We start from the raw sequence: 19,874 nt of genomic DNA on the forward strand, positions 1-19,874 counted from the left end.
GCAGGATGGGAAGGCAACACCACCCTCCATTTCTGGTATCCAGGGCCCTGCAGCCTCTAGCTACTGGTGGGACATTGACCTGTCATGGCTAGTAAATGCTGGTAGCCCTAGTTGTTGGTGTTAAGTGCCTTCAAGTTAAACCTTACTTATAGCAATGAGATATGTGACACAACCATTCTGCAGTGGATAAAATTGTCCAAACATTTCCTTAGGAGAACCTATGCATGCATAAGACACCAGTAGCCCATGGTGTCCAGGACCTCAGTTCAGTGTTAGTATTATCATTTCAGTGAACACTATGTACAGTGGGTTCTTGATACAGTCATCCTTCCTTATCCATGGATTTTTTTATCCACGAATTCAAGCATCCACGACTTGAAAATATTGAAAAAAAGTATAAATTCCAAATAGCAAACCTTGATTTTCCATTTTATGTAAGGGACACTATTTTCTCTGCCATTATATTTAATGGGACTTCAGCATCCATGGATTTTGTTATCCATGGGGGTCCTGGATCCAAACCCCAGTGGATAACAAGGTTCCACTGTAACTGCTAGGGTTTGGTTTCAGGGTCACCATCAACCATGGATATCAAAATCCATGGATGCTCAAGTCCCATTATATACAATGCTGTAGGAATGGCTTTTTAGATTTTAAAAAATATTTTCAAGCTATGGATGGTTGAATCCACAGATGCAGAATCCATGGATATGGAGGGTTGACTGTATGTGCACTGTGTGCCTTGAAGTCATTTCCAATTTGTGATAACCATAAGACAAAGTTATCACTGGGTTTTCTTGGCAAGATTTATTAAGAGCATATTTACCTTTGCATTCCTCTGAAGCTAAGAGGATGGGATTTCCCCAAATCACCCTGTAGATTTTCATGGCCAAATGGAGATTTAGACCATAGTAGAGTTCAAGTTCAACACTCAAACCACTGCACCATGCTGGTTCGTTGGCAGCACTATCCTCCATCAATTTGTCTAATCCCCATTAAAATCCATTCCACTTTGCAGGTGCTTATTAGATGTAAGAGATTCTTACCCATATACTCTATGCTCTGCTGGAGTTGTACATAGTTGGCATGCATGTATCTAGCCCAAATACTGATGAAAACTTAAAAAAAAGAATTAAGGTTTCTAAGTATAAAATTGTGTGGAGTGTTACACATTCGCAGACACAAATTTTCCTGACAAAACCTTTCCAGTTTTATTTATTCTTGAAGGCCATAAAAAATTGAATAACATCCTGCTGTTCAAAATGAAGACTGAAGTATAGGCTTTACTTAGTTTGGAATTCATGGCATCATTATATAGCCAATTACCTCTGTGAGATTCTCCAAACACCTGTTCAGAATAAAGGCATTGTTTTCTATCATCCTTCATTCCTATTTGGCTTCCTGGTGACCACACATAACAAAATCTGATTCACTTTATGATGCAGAGTAATAGAAATTACTCTTTTTGTGTCTATAATTCCCAGAATCCCCCAGACAGCATGCCAGTAACACTGGATGATGGATGATGGGATTCTGAGGGAACCTGAAACCTCTTTAAAACATAAATTGCATCTCTTGGAGGTAAACTGGGGAACCTGGAAGGGAATAAAGTTGGTGGTTGAGGCCACAAGCAGTTGTTTGTGTGTATGAATGTGCATTTGTGTGCTGATATTAGTGTGCATTCACATGTATTTGCACAAACCTGGCCTGATTTTGTGCAGCATGTATGTAAACAATTTTTTCCCAAATTCTCCGAATAAACTTTAGAAAACATCTTGTCTCCTCCAGCACCGATGGCATCATAGGCACATATCAGTGTATTATCTTGCTACAACACATGGAATTAAGTCTTGGAGCTTCATCAATTGAGAAGGAACCATTTCTGCTTGTCAGGTTTTCAGGACCTGACAAATATTCTCATCCAGCCATCCCTCCACCCATCTTCCAGCCTCTCACTCTCCTCAACTCCTTCTTATTCTCTCTGTATATGTTTTTGTTTTGCTGTTTCGTCAGCCTCCCCTTGATTCCCCTTTGAGAACTTTGCCAATAATACACAAACATTAATTTATTCACTCTGGAAACAAGCCATCTGAGCTGCGGAATGCAAGAGTTGTCAAAGAAAGAGGAATTGACTCTTTCTGTCAGAGAAAGGTCATAACAATATTCAATAGTCTTTTCTACTAAGGGCAGGAATTGTGTAATCTATGAGTAAACTGGAGTCCTTGCGAGAGAGGTCTTGTGCAACCATTATCCCCTTAGAAAATCTTAGACTCGCTCCCCGAAAAACTGATATTTTTATTTTAAAAACATAATGTAGGCTCTAGGACAGAAGTGGGAAAAGTGTGGCCAATAAGTGCATGTCACTCCGACACTGCATTTTTGTGGCCTCAACAGTCCAATAAATCCCAACTGCCCAAAATTGCTCTTGGCATGATTTTTGTGCAACCTATGCCTCCAAAAGATACAGAAAGTCCCCCAAAGACATAGGTTAAAATGCCCACACCAACCCCCTAGAAACATCCCAATACGCAAATAATACTCCCAAATACTTCCACTTTCTGCTGGAGTCCCTCTCAAAATGGATTTGGTCTTCATTTTGAGAGGGTCTACAGAGGAAAAGTGTGATATTTGGGCTTGCCATGGAGGATAAGGCCCTCAGGAGGGGGAGTCTGGTGGGGAATTGGGTTCTGGTCCCACACAGGTGCTCACTTTTTCTCTGGGAGACATGATTGTTCCCATAAATACTGTCATTGCAAAAGATCGAAACATTGGAACTGAAAGAAATGAAGTGATCAGAAATATCAGAGCCAGTTGTCACTGTGTCAGCATTTCACATCAAGAGTCTGAAAGTAGTGAAAATGGTTTCCAACTTTCGGTGTGTGCCAAGTACTACTGTAACATTTCCTAATGATGCAGTCAATGGGTATTTCTTCCTGTGTGCATGCACACATCAACATACATTCACATCCATGTATGTTTATATTTCTGAAAAAGTAACCATCAATCATTTTGTGAATTTTACACCTGAAATGGAAGGTGAGTGTAAAAACAGAGAGCAATGTAGAAATGATTTCAAAACAGATAAAATGATGTAGGAGACTATGGCTATTATATTCATGTACTCAAACACTGATAGAATACTTCTTGCAGAGCAATGCAACCATCTTTCAGGATGTACGTATGATGAAAAAGTAACAGCTAGAATGTATACAAAAATGAGGAACAGCAACATTTTTTTCTCCTCACCCCATAAGACAGGCAAGATATTTTATGACTGTGAGAGGTTTCAGACTTGCAAAATACATAAATATATTCAGACTTGTGCAAAATATATAAATTGTACAAATTGTGTAGCTGAACTTGCTGCTATCTTGCATGGACCTTTAAAAATTAGAATCATGGGATGGGGTGTTTTAGATAATTCATCCAGTCCTGGTTAGTACTGGGATAGAAGACTGCCAATGAATAGCAGATGTTGGAAGCAGAGGAGTAATAAACCTATGAGTATTCCTTGCCTAAGAAAACCCTATGAAATTCATGGGGTAGCCATAAGCCAATTTATTGCAGATCTGTCCTGGGCCCAGTGTTATTCAACATCTTTATCAATGACCTGGATGACAGAATTGGGAGCACACTTATCAAATTTGCAGATGACACCAAATTAGGAGGAATAGTTAATACTCCAGAGGACAGGACCAACATTCAAAATGATCTGAATAGACTAGAAAGTTGGGCCAAAGCTAACAAAATGAAATTCAACACAGAGAAATGTAAGGTACTGCACTTAGGGCAGAAAAATGAAATGCACAGATATAGGATGGGAGACACATTGCTGAATGAAAGTACATGTGAAAGAGATCTAGGAGTCCAAGTAGACCATAAGTTGAACATGAGTCAACAGTGTGATGCGGCAGCTAAAAAGGCCAATGCAATTCTAGGCTGCATCAATAAAAGTATAGTGTCTAGATCAAGAGAAGTAATAGTGCCACTGTATTCTGCTCTGGTCAGGCCCCACCTGGAATATTGTGTCCAGTTCTGGGCACCACAATTTTAAAAGGATGTTGAGAAACTGGAGCATGTCCAGAGGAGGGCGACTAAAATGGTGAAAGGTCTGGAAACCTTGCCCTATGAGGAACGACTCAGGGAGCTGGGGATGTTTAGCCTGGAGAAGAGAAGGTTAAGAGGTGATATGATAGCCCTGTTTAAATATTTGAAAGGATGTCACATTGAGGAGGGAGCAAGCTTTTTTTCTGCTGCTCCAGAGAACAGGACCTGGAACAATGGATGCAAGCTACAGGAAAAGAGATTCCACCTCAACATTAGGAAGAACTTCCTGACAGTAAGGGCTGTTCGACAGTGGAACAAACTCCCCCGGAGTGTAGTGGAGTCTCCTTCCTTGGAGGTCTTTAAGCAGAGGCTAGATGGCAATCTGTTGGGGATGCTTTGATTTGGATTTCCTGCATGGCAGGGGGTTGGACTGGATGGCCCTTGTGGTCTCTTCCAACTCTATGATTCTATGAAAGGCACACACACACAGGTCTTATAATCTCTATGGCAGAAGCAGGGTTTGATGTTGTTTGTGCTTGCATATGTGGGTAAAATAAGTCAAGATTTATATCTGGTGTTCTTGCACTGGAGGCAAGAACCCTTGTGGAGGAGGCAAGAACCCTGGCAGTTTCTTGGCAGGCAGTTTTGACATGTTGAGACAGCCTTTTGTCAAGAACAGGAAACTTTGCATATCTTCTCCACATTCTTGCTATGCATGCAACTGCAGCTTCCTTGCCGTCGCACTGTTTTTCAACCTCCATATTAGCTGAGTTGCATTCAGTGTGCAACTGATCCCTTGGGATGACCAGTGCTCCTTGGGTAATGGGTGGTGTGGAATGAGAAGCTGGTTAAATCACAGCCTATGCAATGCATGGAAAAGGATATGATAACCTAAAGCCCTGTCTATTAAAAAGTGAGATAGGGGAAGGATGGAATAGAGTTAAGGCAATAAAAATAGAGAGTGAAATGTAGGCTGAATCTACACTTCAGAATTAATACAGCTTGTCACCACTTTAACTGCCATAGCTCAATAAGACTACAGAATTCTGGGATTTCTGAGCAGAGATTTGAACCCTGGTCATTCAGAGTCTTAGTCCAACACTTAAACCACTGCAACATGCTGGCCCTTCAGACAGAGTGGTTTGAAAATAGCCATTCACCTTTACCATAGCAAGTCCTTTCCCCAAACAGGGCATAGTTAAATTGTGGAATTCATTGCCACAAAACATAGCGATGGCTGCAAATTTGACATCCATCCCCATGTTTTCTGGCAATAAATTCCACAATTTAACTATGCCCTGTTTGGGGAAAGGACTTGCTATTACTTAGCCTGAATTTCCCATCATTCAGGTTCAATGGAGGACCTTGGGTTCTGATTCTGGAGTTGGAGACTAGAAATGTTTCTGGCTTAGTTCTGTGTGTGAATGTATTTGCAAGGCTGGGGAAGTATACCTTGCCTCCATTTACAAGCTGAGCTTAAGCAGATTCATGTCTTTGATTTTCCTACAAGACCTGCTTCATTCAGTTTATGGCAAAAGTCAAAATGAATGGAAATAGGAAAGTCTGCCAAGATAGCTATTGGGAATTTCCCTGAAGTATCTCCTGCTGCCTAATATATCAGTGTCTCCTCTTGTCTGTTCTTGATGGGGTCCAGCAGCGGATCAAAATCTTAAGGTAAAAGAAAAAGGTTCTCCAAGTGAGCATCAGCTACTTTGAAAGAAATTAATGAGATCCAGCATCTGCCGATCTCTCTAACTATAAGGAATTTTCACGTCCAACTTTTATAGGAAGTGCTAGATACAGTCTGTTTAGGAAACCAGATTTCGACTTTCTGCCCCGGGATGCCAAAAATATTTCAGCAGGAAATGCTAAAGGAAGTTGAACTTTGAATTATAATTCCAATGGCTGTCTAGTGGAATGGATTAACGCTCCGCACGGCACCTTTGGAGGCGGTGGGTTGAATCTTGCAGGATAAAAATCTGTCTGTTTTGACAGATGAAAAAGGTCACAAGTGAAGCTGTGTCAGGTGGTGTTAACCCCAGTGTGTTTTTTATTTTTAAAAAAAATTGGATTAGGTGATAGATGTAAAAAAAAAAAAAAATAAAGAAGAGGAAGAAAAAGAAAAGATTACCTCAAACACTCTGAGATATCAGCTGGGATCTCCTTTCAGCACACTGCATTACCTTTTTTAATTTAGATGCCGGTGATCACCCGAAACCCAGATTTTTTCTGGTCTTGTCTACATTTGGACTTTGGTTAAAGAGAGATGAAGGAAAATAAGGAAAATATAGGATGAGCTTTCAGATTTACTGCGTTTGGCCTCTATAATCAATTTTAAGGGAAGAATGGTTCCTGCAGTCACATAGATTTTACACATTTGGAATGCTAACACTGTGAATGGCAGGATTGTTTTGAGTTCCCCTTTGTTTCTGCTGTCAGCATACAGTCATTTCTGTCAAACACTGGAACCTGGAAGCAATGAGTTAAAGTAATCCACCTGCCTGTAATGAGTGACTTTTGGGGGGGATTAACGGCTCAAGATGTTATCCTTACCAGCTAGTAGCCTTCAGGTCAGTAGATCAAGAAATCTGTTTCAGTCTTAACTAAAGGAAATATCCAAAGCACGAACCCTATATTGGACAGGGGGTTCAACAACCTGGAATTCTCCCTTGTTCAGAATAAAACCTGGAGCAGATTTAGTGGCCCACTGAAATGGAAACAAGAAGCTGCAACTGAAAGTTGCATTTCAAAAAGGATGCAAGGAGGTATTGGTGTGATGAGTAAAGTTCCTAGTTTCTTTTATAACACAACTTTATATAGACCTTTTGGCAGCATTTTTTCAAGTTCTCTCTTATCAGTCTTGTTTATTTTTGAAGGCAACTAAATAGAAATGTAATCAGCCTTTAAACACGGAATTTCATGAGTTATCCAGTGGCAGGCGATGGCTTGCTTCCATATCTATAGGACAATGTATCCACAGGTTTTAGGTGGAACTTTATAAAGAGGTTATCCAAAGTGCATCAAATAACAATGGCAAATTAGTGTCCAACTGGAAAAAGGGGTGGGAAGAAATTACTTTTAATAAATAGGTTTCCTAGCTTTGCTTCATAAGCAAACCTTTGGGCCAGTTCATGTGCCCGACAGCATGAACTTTTTATATGCTTCGAGGCTGCGAGTTTACAGGCCAGGTAAAGAACTTCTGACTCTCCAAGGTGTGCATGGCTCTCAGAAGTTTCTAGTAGCTTGTCCCAGAAACTGATCTAATTGAGCCCAATGGGAACACTCTATGCACTAACTGCACATCCATTTTAATGGCACATAACCTACAGCATTCTGCGGATGAAGATTTAGTTGCATGGACCCTAATTTCCATGCCAGTCATTGCTATCAAAGCTCCCACTGCCTTTCCATCTGTTCCAGGAAATGAACCTCCTGTGTCACTTGGCAAGCTGTGAAAAGTTCCTTTTTAGACTGCTTGGGCAGTGGCAGATTCTGGGAGTTGGGTGCAGTCTGATCTTTTTTCAAGCCTCTTCTTCCACTCCTCTTCCTTATAGTTGATTTTCTTACACTTGTTGAAAAGCCCAGAGAGTGTGTGTGCAATAGGCAAAAAGCAAATTGGAAACATAATGGCAGTACAATCAGTGGCAGCTGGTGATGCCAATATCAGTGGGGCAATGAAGCTGCCCTGAGTTTCCCTTAAACCTTTAAAGGAGCTATCCAAAGTGCTGGATCCTAAAATCCTAAGGGATGCAGGGAGCAATCTAGACATGTTTTGTCCCCTTGGGCAATCTGAATGCAGGAAAGACCTTTTTCTAAGCAGGAAATAAATTGGAAGTTAACTTCTTGATGGATGTGATGGACCGTTTTTAGCACATGGAAACAAAAAATTAAAAAATGGGGGTAGGGGACCATTGAGTTCCCCTTACTCTTGGCAGTTGCCCATCCCTACTTTACACTCTAATGTGCATTCAGGTGCATTTAAATGCATGATTGCTCAGAAAAGAGAGGGTACGTCTCCTCCCCTGTTCAGGGATTTAGTGTATTTCAACGAAGCGATGGGAAGACGACAACCTTAGCATCTCACATCCCAAAAGCCACTATATCAGAGATAGTCCCTATGATCCACAAGGCGGTCAGTATTATTCTTCCCATATTGCAGGTGGAATGATCACAGCTTGGAGATGTTACCTTGTTTGCATTATGGTTGCTAAAATTATCTACTGATCACAATGTCTTGCCAGGAAGGATCAAAACAGAAGGTGCCTGATAAGTTGACACACATACACACAGAGAGAAACATACACCAATAGGGCCATACCTTTTTAAGTATCAGTTCCGTTATCAAATTTATTTGCCCATCGGAACAGTTTCAACAGACAATGGCTAGTTAATGTAGGCTGCATTAAGAGAGCCTAAGTGCATTGCCTGGCCTTTTTAATGGTCCTCAGCTGCACTGAGATGTCTCTGTAGCAACTGGTTTGCCGTTTGCAGTCAATTTTTCAAAGTTTTGCAGCGAAAAGAGAGACATTGCCAGCTGAAGCCTCTTTTTGATATAAATGGGATTTCCACTTAAAAACCGATCTGTCTCTGAACAGCCCAACAGTTGGAAAGCTTTTCTAATAGAGTTGCAAAGAGCTTTTTACGATCTTAGATTTGTCACAGTCTCATGTCTGGTGAACACGCCTTTTCTGTGCCAAAAAAGAACTACTTGGCACTCCATCCTCAATAGATTTTGGAAAGAACTGCTGGTCTTCTGTGGCTGGTCCAGCAACAATCATGCACAGGCCAAGAGATTCAGTCCTGAATAAATCCTCCAAATTCATTGATGGATAGATGGGCAATGGATACCATGACAGCCAAAGATCTTGCCCACTACTCTGATATTGGAGCTTACTTTCTTAAAAGGTTCACAGAATTAGAGGCTGAAGAAGGAAAATGAGTATCTTCCCCTGCTTCCGGGTAAACTGTAAATTAAGTCGCTGTTATGAAGTCCCTGGTTAACATTACTTAGGTCTCTTTCAGATTACAGAGTTAATACATTTCTTATACCTCTTTAACTGTGATGCCTGCATCCTATGGAATCCTGGGATTTGTGGTTTTATCAAGTATTTAGAATTCTCTGCCAAACAGTTCTTAATGCCACACCAAGCTACAAAACCCAGAATTCTGTAGGATGCAACAATGTTGTGAAATGTTCCACATTACACAGGTCTCTTTCATACTACACAGTTGTAGTATTTTGATGCTAGGTTGACTGCCACGGCTTCATCTTATGGGATCCTTGCATTTGTAGTTTTATGTGCTATTTGGAATGTTTTTGTCAGACAGTTCTTAATGCCTCACCAAATAACAAATCCCTTTTAGTAAAAGGGAAGTTCTGAACGTCATGTAAAAAACTTCCCACATTTGCAGGTTTTTTTCTAATTTAAATTTACTTTAGATCCCATTCCTAAATGGGATTTGGCTAATGTGATAAGGTCCATAACTAGCAACAGGATTTGGCCCACTTTTACGTACAAAGTGATCTTTACAATCTTGTTTTTTCCCTTCCAATTTTGCCAAGTCAGTTCTGTTTATCCACAAATAGGCTGGGACTTCCATCAAAATCTAAAAGCCGGACCATATTTTCTTTTCTGTTATTATTCATTGGTCTCTGGATAAAATATTGGTGTTGTTAGAAAAGGGCTTCAAAGGTGGTTGGTGTGTTAAACTGTGTTAGGTTGTTGCAGCAGAAACCACAGAGAGTCTGTTGACAGCCGATCTCCATGGTCCCAGTTTTATTTGGCATGGGCTTTCTTGGATTTCAGTCTACTTCAGTAGATGCTTCATGGGCTAGAGTCCACACAAGCCAAACCAAACTTGTTACTCTTTAAATTGATGTAAGACTCTTTGTTGATTTTGGTCAAAGTCTCCTTTAGCCCAGAGGTTCTTAAATTGTAGCCTATAAGCTCCATTCAGGTAGTCTATGGTCCTATTGCAGAACATTTCAACAGAGCTAGAAAATAACATTTTAAAAGTAACCAAGGCGGGTTACACATCGCCATTTAGTATGTAATGAATACATTCTAGGGTTAGGAAGGGGCGGTGCTTCCGCACCCCCTAACCCTAGTACGTATTCTGTATGTACAATATGGTGGTGGCCGTTCCACACGGCCGCCGCCATATTTACGTATCGGACACTGTGCGTCCGCACGTGTTGCGGCATCTATGACGTCGCGAGTGTGCCCCTGGCGCCTCGCGACATCATAGAGGCGCCACTTAAAGAAGCTCCATTTTGGAGCTTCTTTTTCGGTCCGTGCGGGAGCCGCACGGTGTGGCTGCTGCGGCTGCCGCACAGAGCAAGCGGCGGCGGCGGCAGACCGCCACAAAGCGGCGGTCTGCAACCCGCCCAAATGAAGTAAGCTACTTTGCTAACAAGGGAATGGCAGTGTTCCTTTTCCAAAGTTACATAATCAGTGGGAAGAGGGACATCCTATTGTCTGGTTACTTTTTAAAAATACTTCCTAGGGGTCATTTTGACGGGATTTTTTTCAAACTATTATGTAATTTTCTTATATTTTTAAAAAATGTTACAAAATCAGTGAGTTTAATATAACAAGTAATGCCACAGATGACTTTTAAAACATTCAGGGACATAGCCATGTTAGTCTGGAAAATCAGTGTACAAGGGGATCTTGTAGCACCTTTGAGACTAACTGAAAGAAGTTGGCAGCATGAGCTTTCATAGACTTCAGTAGGCTCATGTCTACCAAAGGTCATGCTACCAACATCTTTCTTCCCAAATGTGCCACAAGATGCCTTTCCATACTTTTCAAAGCTTAGAATGAGTAATAAAAAGCAATTACATGTTAAGCATTATGATAGTAAGATTACTACACCAAATGCAAAAAATAAAATAAACCAGCCAATGTAGAATATAGGTGGATGAAATACACTACAAATGTAAATATAAAATTGAATGGTGATAAGAGAAATATAATTACACATTCGTTAGACGCCTCCCAATTGCCACAATATGATTGAATTGTTCTTATGATACATTACCTGTATCCCGGCCAGTTTTTAATACTTCACTCTCTCTGGTCTTAATGACCATTTACAGGAACTTAGCGACTAATAAACATACATTCGGACAGATATCCTCTAACAAAATTTTGACATCAAACTTTTCAGAGCAGCCCAGTATGCAGCTCAGTAGGAGGGAGATCAATTGTGTACTGCTCTGACGGTAAAAAGTACAAGATAATAGAATATGTAGCATTGGGAAACAGGAGGTGAGTTCTGCTCATTTTCTGTTTGTTCAACAGGTTTCATAGAATCATAGAATCATAGAGTTGGAAGAGACCACAAGGGCCATCCAGTCCAACCCCATTCTGCCATGCAGGAAATCACAATCAAAGCATCCCCGACAGATGGCCATCCAGCCTCTGCTTGAAGACCTCCAAGGAAGGAGACTCCACTACACTCCGGGAGGGTTTGTTCTATTGTCGAACAGCCCTTACTGTCAGAAAGTTCCTCCTAACATTGAGGTCGAATCTCAGTTTGCATCCATTGCTCCTGGTCCTAGTCTCTGGAGCAGGTTTCTTCCCAAGATGATCAGAGGGAGCTAAAGACATAGCAAAAATGCCCTCCTCTCCTTCTATTGCTGTGATTCCCAAACTTTGGTCTTCCAGATGTTTGGACTTCAGCTCCCAGAATTCTTGATGTTGGCCAAACTGGCTGGGACTTCTGGGAGCTGTAGTCCAAAACACCTGGAAGACCAAAGTTTGGGAGCCGCTGTTCTAAAGGGTATTTGGGATCAACAAAAATATTTCTGACCACCAATATCTCTTGGAAGGGGTAGTTTAGCCCCACAGCATCCCACAATTACCCATCTGTGCCCTATTCCAAGAGGTGCCAAGGGCTTTTGGCATGGCCATCTTGTCCATCTAAAGTTGGGGTTCCCAAATTTTGATCTTCCAAATGTTTTGGACTTCAGATCTCATAAGTCCTGAATGTTGATCAAGCTGGCTGGGGCTTCTGGGAGCTGAAATCCAAAGCACATGGAAGACTAAAGTTTGGGAACCACTGCTCTGGAGGGCATTTGGGAGCGCATATGTATGTATGTATGTATGTATGTATGTATGTAATGGTCCAGGTCACCAACGTTTCCTGGAGGAGCTAAGTTAGACCCCTAGCAATCCACAATCGCTGATCCCTGCCCTATTCCAAGAGGTGTCAAGGAGCCTTGGGCTTTCTGCCCAACCATCTTGTCCATCTAAAGTAGCAGTTCCCAAACGTTGGTCTTCCAAACGTTTTGAACTTCTGCTCCCATAATTCCTGGATGTTGGCCAAACTGGCTGAAGTCTAGAACATCAAACACCAAAGTTTGAGGACCATGGATCTAAAATGTTCCACCATGGCACCAAGTTCCATCATAGCACCATTTTTAATTTGAGAGAAAGAGTATTACGGGATTTGGGAGAAGGAAGGCTGTGCCTTGCTCTAAAAACTAACCTCCAGGGATCAGTGTTGTATTTTGGGAGGACGGGAAGAAGTTCTTGAGACTGGCAGCCAAAGAGAAGAGGTTAAGCACTCAATTGCTGGCCACCGTTTTAAAGGAGAGCCGAGCCGTAATTCTGCCATGATCACATCTCAAATATTTGACTACTTCACCCATCATAAAATGATTATTCTGACATTCCTTACTTATCAGGGTGACATTATGTGATTGATGACCCTCCCAGAATTGGAGGTTATCTTACCATTCATTTGAAATGCGCCCTGAATAGAAAATCTATAGCTTATTACAGTGTATTTTTAAAAGTAAAACCAGACGACTCCATTGCCCTCCTATTTACATTTCCTTAAAGTAGGGGGAGAGGGAAGCCACATAAAAGCGATCGTGAAACATTTCACAGCAGGCAAATTAATTGGTTTTTACTGTATTTGAATGGAGCGATTGTCAAATAAAACATTCCATGACAGTTAATAGTGTCATTTAGAGGCATAAAATTATTGGCTTATTTGTTATTGGATAAAAACAAAAGCAAACACTTTGTATTAGGAAGTTTTAATGTGTTTAAAATTCTCATTAGGGATTTATGGAGATTCTTGCTTAGCAGAGCGCCTCATTAATTTGAGGCTAAACAGTTACTTCTGTGTTACAATTCCAGCAGTTTGTTTTGTGTCTGTGTGCGTGTGTGTGTTGCTTGTGGATGGGTGTGTGTGCTCCCTACTTTTCTTTAATTAGATTGCATTAGAACTTGGGCTGTTCACGGCTGGAGATGTAGAATTTAATTAATGTGACGTATAAATCAAATAGAAAGTGAGTTATTTTTAGGAAATCTGTCTCTCTTCCTTACATTTTAGTGAGCGGTTAAGGAGCGCAATGTGTAAGCACACACAGATCTAAAGAGATGTTTCACATCACAGGGAAGTCCAGGGACCTTAATGGGGAATACATTTAGACATGTCTCTTGGCATCAATAGTTCAAAGCGATTTAATTAGAAATGTAACTGAAGGACAGCGAGTAAAAATCCAGGGAAATCTAGACGTCTTTGGCTGGAACAAAATGAAGTTCAACTTGTTTTACAGCCTCAGCCTTGGAGAGGTAATATAATCTCACTACTATCCACCACTACCATCCAGTGGCAATTAGAATGAAGTGTTGTTGTTTTTTCCCATGCAAACCACTTACAGTTTATACAAGTAGACTTTGGAAATGGGAAATTTAAATTGGTTCTAAATGCGACTTACTCCTTAAGTGGTACTAAGTGATGTTCATCATAAATAAAACTCCAGGTGCATCTACACTGTACAAATGGTGCATCTTGGTACCACTTTGACTGCCATGATTCCATTGTGCAGAATGCTGGGATTTGTAGTTTGGTGAGGCAGCAGCCCTCTTTGACAGAGAAGGCTAGAGAACTTGTAAAACGGCAAATACCAGGATTCCATAAAATGGAGCTACAGAACTCCAAGTGAAATCAAACTGTGCTATTTCTACAGTATAGATGAAGCCAGATTCTGATGCTTTGCATTATATGAAGTGTGCTTTTGATTAAATATTATTTTCTTATATCATATACTTTCTATTGCTGATGTTATTTGTAAAGCCTGTTTATTTGCAATCCAGCTGGTTGCAATCCAGCTTCAGGCGGTCTTGGATGAAACAGATTATCTCGACCCATTTCAAACTGGCTTTCGGGCGGGTTACGTGGTTGAGACAGCCATGGTCGCCTTGGTCGATGACCTCCGTCTGGGCATCGACAGGGGAAGCGTGTCCCTGTTTGTGCTCTTGGACATCTCAGCGGCTTTCGATACCATAGACCATGGTATCCTTCTGGGGCGCCTGGCAGAGGTGGGAATCGGGGGCACTGCGCTCCAGTGGTTCCGGTCCTACCTCTCCGGGAGGTCCCAGATGGTGCAGCTGGGAGACGTGTGCTCCGATGAGAGGGCCCTTAAAACTGGGGTCCCTCAAGGAGCCATTCTGTCTCCCATGCTATTTAACATTTACATGAAACCGCTGGGAGAGATCATCCGGAGACATGGGGCGCGGGGTTATCAGTACGCTGATGACACCCAAATCATTTTCTCTATGTCTCCGACTGATGCAGTGACCGAGGATGGCGTCTCTCCTCTCGTGGCTTGTCTGGAGTCAGTAATGGGCTGGATGAGGGAAAACCGACTCAAGCTGAATCCAGAGAAAACGGAGGTACTCGTGATAGGTTCCCCTGGTCCAGGAATGGCGGTGGTTCCACCTGTCCTGAACGGGGTCACGCTCCCTGTGAAGGACTCCGTGCGCAGTCTGGGGGTGCTTCTTGACTCGTCCCTTCACCTGACTGCTCAGGTGAATGTGACGGTCAAGAGCACCTGTCATCAGCTTCGGCTTATTCGCCAGCTGCGCCCATACCTGGCCCAGAGGGACCTTGAAACTGTGGTACACGCCCTGGTAACCTCAAGACTGGATTTCTGCAATGTACTCTACATGGGGCAACCCTTATACCAAACCCGGAAGCTACAAATGGTACAAAACATGGCAGCCAGGCTGGTCACTGGTACTTCCAGGGCCAGCCACATTACACCGGTGCTAAAAGATCTGCATTGGCTGCCGATTTGCTTCCGGGCGCAATATAAGGTGTTGGTGATGACCTATAAAGCCCTAAATGGCTTGGGCCCAGGATACCTGAAGGACCGCCTCTCCCCATACATTCCGTCCCGCACCCTCAGAACATCTGGGCAGCAACTACTTAGGGTTCCCGGGGCCAGGCTTGTCTCCACGTCCAGGAAGACATTCTCCATCGCCGCCCCGGCCCTTTGGAACACGCTGCCCATAGAGCTCCGCTCGGCCACCTCCCTGGCCCAATTCAAAAAGGATTTGAAGACCTTCCTTTTTGGCAATGCATTCCCCGACTAAGCTGTCCTACGGACCTCCTTCCTCCTCACTGGCAAGAGGACTGGCTAACTCGGGGCTTTTCTGTTTTTATTGTAATGTTTATTGATGTTTTTAATGTAATGTTTTTAAAATGTTGTAAACCGCCCTGATCTGAGGAAGGGCGGTATATAAATAAAATTTTTATTATTTATTTATTTATTTGCAGATTGACTACATAGTTTGTTTTCTCCATTCTAGGTTACCCTTCCCAATGACTCCAGCTGTGTGGAGGAAATCCTACGGGTAAGTTAATATTTCCAGGTATGGCTTTCCCCTGGGTCCCACCAAAGGGAACAATACACTAAGTGAGGCTATGGCACAGGGCCTTTTTTGCGGCAGTGCCCCAGTTGTGGAATGCCTTCCCTTTAGAGGCCCAACAGGTGCCAACATGGACTTCATTCTGGTGCTAAGTTAAAACATAGCATTTTATTAAAGCCTTGCAGGGGGAGTCAAACATTTTTCCCAGATTTGCACTGGTGTGTAGTTTTAAACTCCTTTAATACAGAAGAAAAAGCTGCACCTTTTGATGCCCCATTATAGGGCAACTCGCTTTTTTGACACTTGCAAATTAAAGATGAGTCCCATTAATCTGACAAGGGATCCACTCTTTTGTCAGTTCTTCTTGCTACAGAGATTTGATTCAGACTGACTGCACACTGCTTGTAAAGCAAGCCGAGAGGTGGGAAAGGCCACCAATCCAATTTTGGTCGAAAACACACTGCAGAAATAATCCAGTTCGAGACCACTTTAACTGCCCTGGCTCAATGTTAGGTTTGAGGGCAGGGAACTGTCTAATTAAAAATAATAATTGTAAGCCACTCTGATAGCCTTTAGGGCTGAAGGGCGGGGTATAAATACCATGAATGAATGAATGAATGAATGTTAAGGAATCCTGGGAATTGTAGGTTTGTGGGTCATTGAGCCTTATCTGTGAGAGAGCTCTGGTGCCACAATAAACTGGTGCTAGGAAATCCCTAGCACTGAGCCAAGGTAGTTAAAGCAGTCTCAGTTTGGATTATTTCTGCAGTGTGTTTTGGACCTTAGAGACTTTGCAAGCAGCACATGCAAGCCACTGTAAATCCTTGATGTTCACTACCTGGATCCTGCTTTGCTACCAATTCTAGCTTCTGACAGTGCTGCAGTCCCTAACCCATTGAATAAGTGGGGGGCATCCCATGCTCCTCTTTTAAACATTAAATGTGTTTTTAAATTGGTTAAGTTCTTCTTACTGTTTAAATTTTTAAAACTGTTCTAAATTGAATTACATTAACATGACCAGCATGCCACCCTGAGATCTTGTTCAGAGAAGCGTTCCCAGGCATCGCATGACTATTATTTGCTATTTGACGTTTTTAATTTGTTGCCTGTTTTACTGAACCCTTTCCCATATTGTTATGTATTATTTATATGTATTATGCTATTATTTGTTAGATTGTATGCCATGGGGAGGTTTACTCTTATCTATTTTATTGTTTATATGTATAGCGCTGTGCAAATCTACAGCGCTATATAAATAAAGCATAATAATAATAATAATAATAATAATAATAATAATAAATATCTTAAATAAATAAATGAGGCTGGAGGGCCTGCAACAAACACAATGTTAGGGTCATGCTGTCTTGAGTTCAAATGATGTTCCTCCATCAATCTTGGTAGGTGACTTCTGTGGTGCACAGAACACCCGGCTGACCAATCAGAAGGCAGCTGAAGACCAGCCAATAGGATGAGGGCTTGGACCTTTGAAAATTCCAAGCTGTTAGAGAAGAGAGACAGTTGGGATTTGACATTTGAGGGAACAGTTGAGTCCAAGAGAGGACTGAGTTCCATGAGTTCCTGAGGGAATAGTCAGTCAGGGCTTGGGATCCTGAGAGTAGTGAGGGTTCCAGGGATAGAGGAGGATGGTTAGGGGAGAGTCTGACTAGAAAAGGGCTCCCTACCAGTATACTTCTAGGACTCTAGAAAAGGGAGTGGCTGGAGTGTGATATCCTTTGGGAGAGTGTTAACTTTGGTGGCTGTTAGGTCTAAGTTTAAGAGAGGAACTTAATAGAAGGACTGAGTGAATCTTAGTTATAAAGAACTGGTGATTTAGCTAAAGATTTATAAAACCAACGGTAACTGTCACAAAGTAGAAAGTAACAATTTCATAAGATATCATATTAAGAACAACACTGTTAAACCTTCTTGTAAATAAGTTTTACTTGTTTGATCCAAGAAGGACACGCCTGGACCTGAGTTAATACCACGCTACTCACAGTACAAAACCCAGGTGGCAGCCATGGGATAAAAACTCCCAGGCGCCTGCCGTCATAGAAAAGGATTGTGGTTTGGGTGTGCATCACACCTTCAAGCTCCTCATTCTCCTTTGGCCTAATTTTCTCTCCTCCTTCCCCTCCTCCCTTTGACCTCAGCTTACTTCAAAAGCTGCAAAATAAGCTTAAAGAACTCAATTAATTCAGAGAGGAGGGGATGGAATATTGCTCTTCCTAATAGGCTCAGGCAAAAGCAAACTGCTGCAACTTCTCCCAGCTTGTGTGTCCTTCCTTATTGATAACTTCTACCATCTTGACCACACTTTGATGTTGCTTGGCCATACATGCCCTGAGTTTGTTCTGTGAGATGTTGGAGGGTATGAGAACATAAAAAAATCTACACATTGATAGAAAAAACATTATCTGACCACAATCCTTATGTAGTCTAAACAGTACCACCCACCCAGAAGGGGAAGCTTTCTGGAAGCTTGTCAAAAAGGTTCAGGGTTTTCAGAAAAAACAAGCAACATTGGGAGGGGTGTGTGTTAAAAATGTGGGAAGAAGACAAAGCTAGGTCAACTGATCATGGCCATTGACCAAGAAATGCTGCCTGGCTTGCCAGCTGGAATATTAAGTATAAACACTCTATGTTTTGTTGTAAGACTCCCTTGTAAAATAGCTATAACATAAAGTTTTAAAAGCAGTAGCCGTGTTCGTATCTTGCAGCATAAAAAGGAAGAGAGGAGGGAGGAAGGAATGTGTCAGCATTCCTAAGAGTAACTTGATCTGCCACACTGCAAAAATAAAGCAGTTTGACATGACTTTTACTGTGAAGTCGAAGGCTTTCATAGCTGGCACATTAAACTATAACTCCCAGGATTCTCTAGGATAGAGTCATGGCAGTTAAAGTGATGTCAAACCACTTTATTTCTGCAGTGCAGATGCACCCTAACTGGTGGTGGTATTATGTTTTTCGTATGAACTTTCCTGGATGTAAACCTACATCTTGAGATAGGAGTCCAGAATGCTAGCCAGGTCTCAGGGCAGAAAGCATATTTTCACATTGCTCTAGGAGTTGAAATGGGATGGGATGTAGAAGGGTCCAGAAAGAGGCAAATCAAGTCAAATCAAATCTATCCCATCTTCCATTCACCCTGTTAGCCCAAAAGAACCAAGGTTCATCCCAACCATACCACAGACCCTTACTTTGCTCCTTTGTAACACCAGGTCGGCAAGGAACAAATCTCATATAATCTATGGTTTACTAATTGACTGGAATACTATGAAGTGTTGGCCTGTCTGTTATGCTATACAAATCCCCATGTTTGATCACCATGTCACTATATTTGATGCTTTATCTAATGGGATCAAACAAAACCTGCATATATATATATATATATATATATATGCGCAAATTAGTTAATGGATGGATGGATGGATGGATAGATAGATAGATAGATAGATAGATAGATAGATAGATCCATTGACTAATTTGCAACGGTCGCTCCTGGGGCTTGACTGCTAACAGGTCAGAGAGAAGGGCACAGAAATGCGCAAGTGGAGCATGACACTACATCTGCTTGATGTAGGATCTGAGCCTCAGTGAGTTAGGATTTTGTTTCCAAAATAAAAAGGAGTATGGAGAGAGTTCTTTGGACCAGAGCAATGCTTCTTTGACAGTAGTGTAAAGCCAGGGTGAGCTGGTCCATGAGTCGATGAGTCCCATCCAGCCTCTGTCCCATTAAACCTTGCAAATTTGTAGAAAGCAGCTGCTCTTCTAAGTGAGCTGGACTTGCACACAGCTCTTGCTGCTCAATTCTTGCTGGAGAATTTGCACCATCTGGAGATGACCCATGAAAACTGGACACTCAGGGCCAGGCCTGGAGAGATGCTCCCCTCTCTCCACCGATGTGGAAATGGATGTTTGGGGGGAGCTGCAACACTTCAAAAATTGGTTTGATGGAGTGTTACACCAGGACATGGATAATAGGTTTGTCTCCCCATGCAAGATCCAGAGACATGTCTCCCAGTATCTTGACCTTGTGATACAGAGAATTAAAATAGTAAGCATTTTGCTTGCAACATAATACAGAAAAGCAAACCCCGCATGTAGGTCATCTCTATGAGTCTGAATCCTAGATATCAACTCTGTAAACAA

The 19,874-nt window shown here is 41.9% G+C and overlaps 1 protein-coding gene across 5 annotated transcripts in view; it reads left to right on the forward strand.

The window, feature by feature from the left end:
- AFF2 (ALF transcription elongation factor 2) overlaps positions 1-19,874 on the forward strand; it is a 400,785-nt gene that overhangs the window by 208,931 nt on the left and 171,980 nt on the right. For all 5 annotated transcript variants that reach the window (XM_089536318.1, XM_089536317.1, XM_089536319.1 and 2 more), the window contains exon 4: positions 15,663-15,707. In XM_089536318.1, coding sequence (XP_089392444.1) covers positions 15,663-15,707 — 45 coding nt within the window. The remainder of the gene's footprint in view (positions 1-15,662; positions 15,708-19,874) is intronic.

Source organism: Sceloporus occidentalis, unplaced genomic scaffold (assembly GCF_023333645.1).
Source record: "Sceloporus occidentalis isolate IW3139 unplaced genomic scaffold, rSceOcc1.0.p SCAF_8, whole genome shotgun sequence".
In the NCBI taxonomy this organism is placed as follows: domain Eukaryota; kingdom Metazoa; phylum Chordata; class Lepidosauria; order Squamata; family Phrynosomatidae; genus Sceloporus; species Sceloporus occidentalis.